This window comes from Pararge aegeria, chromosome 12, assembly GCF_905163445.1.
Source record: "Pararge aegeria chromosome 12, ilParAegt1.1, whole genome shotgun sequence".
Taxonomy (NCBI): domain Eukaryota; kingdom Metazoa; phylum Arthropoda; class Insecta; order Lepidoptera; family Nymphalidae; genus Pararge; species Pararge aegeria.
The window spans coordinates 8797912-8804609 of NC_053191.1; the positions used below are offsets into that span (position 1 = coordinate 8797912).

Genomic DNA, 6698 nt, shown 5'->3' on the forward strand with positions numbered 1-6698 from the left:
TCATGTCTTAGTTCCGAAAAAGCTCTGCCACACCTGGCCGACCCATCCACTTGTAGGTTCTCTGAAAATACCAAATTAAGGTTCATCAAACAATACGTATCCTTGGATTCTTCTTCTGAACCGAAATAACTTTTTAAAGTAAAATAGTCACTTACTCCTTTTTACAATTGTACATGTTATTAACTTTTTTTACGTCTCCTCGGCTAAGACCCTCTCGCTGGCCAAGTTTCATGTCTTTAATCTGAAGCAAGAAATAAGTTTTGTATCAATAAAAATATATATAGGTATATGTTAGTGAGGTCGCCTACGGCCTGCTCTTACACTATTATTAGCAACCCAGAAGCGGTATTTGTCAAGGGACATCTGCATCACTAATTATGGATGTGGGTTTCATTTGCAATGCGCGACAGAAGTGGTTCAGTAGCCATACAATTGCATTCGTATAGATTCAGCGTCACTTCTGCATTGATGCCAAAGCGTGACTATTAGAGCAACATCTGCTAAGAGACGAGCGGGAGATATACTTGGTATATAATGCGATAGTATAGATGCTGCATTGCATCTGTATTGAGGCTGTACAACTATGCAAAATCTTGGTTACATGTTCGAAGGAATAAATATATCGCTGCAAGAACGTCACGTCATAAGGGTATGCAACTTTACAGCATATAAAGTAGTTTCATGTACGTTAGGTAGTTGCATTTGTCCCACATTCTGATAAAAATATTACAAAGTTTCAACCTTACCTAATTTAAACACCGCCTCAAATTGCTCAAGTTCTCTTGGCCCACTATTTACTTACTTGTGAGTAAATTATTAATTAAATAATAACTTTATCTAATATGGGAGAGGGGACTCGTGGCCGTAGGATGTAATGAGGATGATGAGATAAATAATGGCTATAATAAGGTTACCTTAGGAACAATGGTCTTCTGCGAGTTTTTAGAGAAAGCGTACTCTGAATAATGCATTACACTGTTGTAGTCGTACGATACTCCGAAATCGCTGGTGCGTTTGGTATCGGCCTTCTTGAAATTATTTTCTGCGCCTGAAAAAGATTTGCAGCAATTTTGTTTCAGTGCTATTTCTGCATTTATCAGTTTATTTTCATTATTATGTATCTACTTTTATTATGGAAGAACTGAAAAATATCCCAAAGCATAAAAACCACTATAAATATTGGCTTAATCATTTAGTTATTAAATCAATGGCCTCAATAAAGAAGAAAGTTAGGAAAAGCTGGAAAATATAAATTTGTAATTTTTTATGAGATTTGCTACTTCGGAATACTTTCAATAGATAGATTTCTTAAGGTGATAAGAAGTTTAATAGATGTTCTATTAATAACTTTTTACCTGGTTTAATATTGGAATATTGTATGTAGACGAAATCGTCCCTCTCGGGTCGACTTTGCTCGTGCAGAAATCCAATAGCGTGCAGTAGTTCATGTAAAATCGTTCCTTTTTTACTTACGCAGCCAGGCGCTTGAAGATTTACTTCTTGACGACCACCTTAAACATTTGGATAATAAAAGCTATATACAATCTGTTGTTTAAAATAAAATAAATAAAAAAAGCCTATTATTTCTTCATACGTTTACAAATTTACGATGAAATTATAATTTTATATATTACCTTAATTAAAGATTATTTATATCACAAAAAAAACTTTAAGTATCATAGTAGGACTAATATTTTATATGAAAAAGTAGTAACAGCCTCATCATCCGACCTTCGACTTCCCTTTTGAAGTTTGAAACCTTAGCATACACCTCTAGATTTTCGGACTTTTTAAGTGCGTTGTAAATTTGAGCAATCGAAACTATCACTTGCTTGCTTGCTTTAGCGATGTAGGGAAAACGGCATGCAGCATTCTCAAAGGCGTGTGAAGTCTACCAGCCCCCAAGTGGCCAGCTTGGTGAACTACGGCCTACTCATTGGGAGAGAACCGTGCCTTATAAGTGGTGTGTATAAGAGTTGGCATGTTTTTTTAGGTTCCAATAACCAGATCCCAGGAAACAATGCGGGCTAATTACAATTTTAATATTGCATAAATTTGCGTTATTTTGACTTATTTGTATGGTTTCCCGAACTTAAAAAAAAATTGCGTGTCCATTTAGAAATTGCTCGTTAAAACAGATCACGATCGTTCTCTTTCAGGCTTAGTGTACGAATAGTATTAATTCAAGTATCCTATTAAGACTGAAATGAAATGTAGCCTAAAAAACCTTTATCAAGGTAAAGAATTATTAAGACAACTTCAGTAATTGCAAACTCCTAGGCCTCATTGGCCTATTTGTTAGAATGTTTAACTAAGAATCACTAGTTGGTTCTAATCCCAAGTAAGGCTAAAAAGTTTTAGGTATTGTATTCTTGGTGTTACAGACCACCAGCCCGGAGCTAGGAAATTGGCGGTGTCGACCCCCGTGTCTTGGAGAGCATGTTAAGCTGTCGGTCCCGATTACTATCACCAACTTGTGACAATAGTCGTTAAAGACCACCAACCCACATTAAAGCAGCGTGGCGGATCTACGATCTCAAACCGTTTCTCCTATTAGAGCCTATGCCCAGTCGTGGGACTTTCATAGGCTGCGGATGATGATATGCATATAGAAGCAAAATTAAAAATAATTACCCGTTCGCCCTACACTGGACCAGCAACCCGTGTTAGTGTTCTTAATGATTATATAATCCGTTTGGCCACTGTAAGGAACGAAGCGTAGGCAGGTGAGACGATGGTAGTCTGCGATAGCTTTCATGATCATATCCTGCTGGTCCCGATCTGAAACAGATCCCGTGAGCTTTGACATCATACAATACCACTATATAGTAGTTGGCTATGCTTAGCTGTCGTTTAGGGTAATCCGGTAGCTACATTTACGTATGATTAATTAATAAATAACTAAAAAAGAGCGTAACGTTCGCGGATTTTATTTCAGAAGGTTACAAACATCTACGATGCTACGTGTCCGTTCCGTGCTCTCCCATTTCTACTTATTTGTCCAATTTTTAACCCTTTAGTATACGTCTTTAAACCTTATAACGTCTTTACTAACCCGTTATCCCAACATTTATTTAGATATTAGATGGCGGTCCCACGCGAATTCGTTCGCTTATGAATCAACCTTTAAAAAATAAGACATATTATGCTTTTTTTTAGAACTTTCATGTAGAACAATTCCGTCTTACATATAATAATATTATAGTTTATTAAATCAATGTTTTACATTATTTTGGTGTAACTTTAATCTTTAAGGCATCGCACTCAACGGAAGCTTTGGAACGAAATGATTTTTCTCGTTATTACAACATTCTTTTTATCTTCTTGCATTTACATAAAAACATAGTCGAGTTAATAACGGGTTCTCACGGTATTTTTAAAAACCCATAATAAACGCGGACGAAGTCGCCGGCAGCAGCTAGTGTATAATAAATAGTACTTTATCTGTTTATTGCTCCTATTTTCTGTGTCTGTGCTGTCTTAGGTTAAAATAACGAACAATCTAATTTCGAATTTATTTTTGAGATGCATATTGAAATTCAGTTTTTATTATTTCCACCGGTCATCTATCTCCTTCTCCATATAACAAATCCGTTTTACTATTTGACGACCTCCGACACAGTGACTTGTCAAGCGGAGGTCCTCGGCAGAGGCAACGATTCTCTCATGTGATCTGGTGGGAGACTTCGGCCGTTCTACCACCCTACTGACAAAAAACTGCCGCCAAGCGACTTAGCTTTTGCCGCGTAGAAATCGATTAGGGGAACGAAAACCCATATTACTTCTATGCCCCTAGGTTAATTGCTACCATCGTAGACTGTATCATTACTTACCACCAGGTGAACTAGTAGTGGAAAAAAGAAAATTTATATTATAATTCTAAGGCTACTTTAGACTATGTAATGATATTGAGAACGCCTCCATAAAATATATGTTCACTTACTGTATCCTGCCTTATCGATTGCGTATGGAATAATGCCATTTTCCCATCTTACGGTTCGTTCGCGAATACCGTTCCTCGCGAATTTCGGCATTAGTATATCACCTTCAGCATAACCTCCCATTTCTTCAGGGTTCATGAGTGAAGACTCTGTCCATTCTGCGACGTTGTCACCTTAATGATGAAGAGGTATTTATTAAATATTACATGCTTAATTCGCTTTTGCTTCTTGCTGTGCCGGGTTTAAGCACTTTTTGAGATCTTGGTCAAAGTTTGATTGCCTAGATGAAAAAAAAACTGCGAAATTCGAGTCTAAGAGCTTTCGCACTATGTGTTCCGTACCATGTAATAAATATACGATTATTAATTTTGCTGAATTATTCAACCGCAATAACAAAAAATATTAACTATCCTGTTCGTTAAGAAATGTTTGCTCTATAGTTTAAATGAAGTTTCTACAAGTAGTGGAAACATCGTTTTAACTTTATTGCAATAATATAAACCCCACCAATATCTCAATAATATCTCACCAATATATCAACCCGCAATAGACCAGCGTGGTGGTTCTATGCTCTAAAACCGTATCTCCTATCAGAGACGAGACCTGTGCAGTGGGATGTTAATAGGCTACAGATGATGATGAATATAAACCCCTTTCAACATTTACTTAATTCATATTTTGGCAAATTCCGGAGATAAGGAAATGGTTTTTTTTTTCAATTAATTTTCAAATTATAATAATAGTGTTTTTATAATATACCATGAATCATGGTCTAACCTTAAGTATTTAATTGGAGAATTCAGCAATGACGTACCGTAAAACCAAAAGTATATATATAAAGAAAAAAAAGATAATAGAAACTTGCCACTTTCATTTTTTGGGATTCCAAATGCCTCTGGTCCCAAACTAGATACATCTATAATAGAATCATCACCATCAATACTGTTTTCTAATACAGAATCAACGATTATTATGTCTGAATCGTCATCATCCACTGGGAATGCCTTAGATCCAGAAAACAAAACAATACTAATTAATAAGAAAAATACTTCCATCTTTGAATTTTTAATGAATTTAAAAAAACTTTAAAGTGTACTTAGGGCGTCAAAGTTGTAAGTGGTATGGTGAAAATTCGTAGAACGCCTAATTTATACAAGAGAATAGTGTACACAGACCATCCAAAGTTCATTACTCCTTAGTGATAAAGGATTTACGAAGGAAATAAAAACACGGCGATAAGGTATTCGCTAACGTTTGTTATATTAGCTAATCAGGATTATTTAGCTATGTAGTTTTCCGGATATTAAAAGTATTATCATTGTTTCCGTATTTATACAGTGTTTTTAAGTAAAGTGGTTTTTTTTACATTTTTCTTAGTAAACATTCCAAACAAATAGGATGCATCTATGCAATTCCATGTTAAAGAACTAATACATATTTAATTAATTTCCCATTTATACACACTCCTCACACAGTTGTTAGTGCTGAGGTACTTATGAGTCGGTGATCCGAATCGAATTTATAATTTCAGATTTTCTTCGGGGCTAGTAACCAACCTACATTAAAAAAAGCTTGCAAAACTTAGCAATTTAAGCATTCAGGTACGCACAAGAACACAGGTTAGCATCTTAGGAGGAGGGCCCGTATACCTACTGAACTAAAAGCCTCTCCGAAGAAGGAGACGGCATGGTACTCGCAAAGATGGTAGTAGCACAGAGGCCGCCCGTTTTCTGTTATGCCCCTTTAGTCTCCTTAGTAGATATTCTGCCTACGTTTACGACTTACGTTTGCGTTTATTATTACAATACTGGGAAAGTGTACTGCCACTTGTTGGCGCTCTTCTGTTACCACATCAATTGAAGTTCACGCGATCGAATAAGGAAACGTAGGTAAAAAATCACACTTGCAGTTAAAGTCAAGCTCAGCTATTACCGTTTGGCAGCTTCGGTAACTAAACGCGGCAACCGTCTTCCTGTGTAATATATGGAAAAATAAACAGCTGATCTCGTACGGGGAAGTACCTACTACCATCATGCTTATTTCTCCCGCTAAGCAGCATTATCGTAATGCTGTGTTTCGTTCTGAAAGTTAGAGGTTTAATAACAGGCAAATGAGACTTTACATCTACGCCACAGTTTTATGGATACAGGGCAACACTTTGAAGGATGTGTTTCATGCATGCCCTGAAGAGTGTTGTTCTGTTTGTAGGCGATAGTTTAACACCTAGCATCAATTAAGTTTGGATATCTGCTAAGTCCATCAATTATATTAATAAGAAAAAACAATTTAAACATTTTCCCAGTCGCGTAGCCCGCGTGGCTACGGGAATGTGCTCGTAGCTAGTTTTGCGTAGCAATGATGCAAATGGTCCAGAGTCAATTATATGCAATATAATATTTTATCAAAAAATGTATGATTTAATTTTAACTGTTTGATTCTATAATCTATTTTTGAAAAGTTTGTTTTCCCGGGATTAGAAGTATTCACTCTGCATCTTCGGGATGCAAGATTTCTGACAAATGTTGCCATGATCGGTTCAGCTGTAAACCTTATAACTTAGCCTAATTTATATTTATGTGCAAACGTTTGCCTGATACTTTTGTGGTGTAAAAAGTCTATCCTATGTTTAGTTTCAGTGCAAGCTATATATTTATAAGCGAAATATCTTCAATATCGGTGCAATGGCTGAAAGTTCTTCGTCACTTTAGGACAACGCTAATTTTCTATGACGCTTACTGAGACGGAAAAAACCCAGAA

The 6698-nt window shown here is 36.2% G+C and overlaps 1 protein-coding gene across 1 annotated transcript; it reads right to left on the minus strand.

The window, feature by feature from the left end:
* Positions 1-4996, minus strand: LOC120627911 (zinc metalloproteinase nas-13-like). Its single transcript, XM_039896036.1, has 7 exons — positions 4807-4996; positions 3944-4114; positions 2635-2781; positions 1356-1511; positions 915-1048; positions 156-241; positions 1-61 (listed from the first exon to the last, which is right to left on the minus strand). The coding sequence occupies exons 1-7, from the start codon at positions 4994-4996 to the stop codon at positions 1-3; spliced, it is 945 nt and encodes a 314-aa protein (XP_039751970.1).
* Between the last annotated feature and the right edge of the window lie 1702 nt (positions 4997-6698).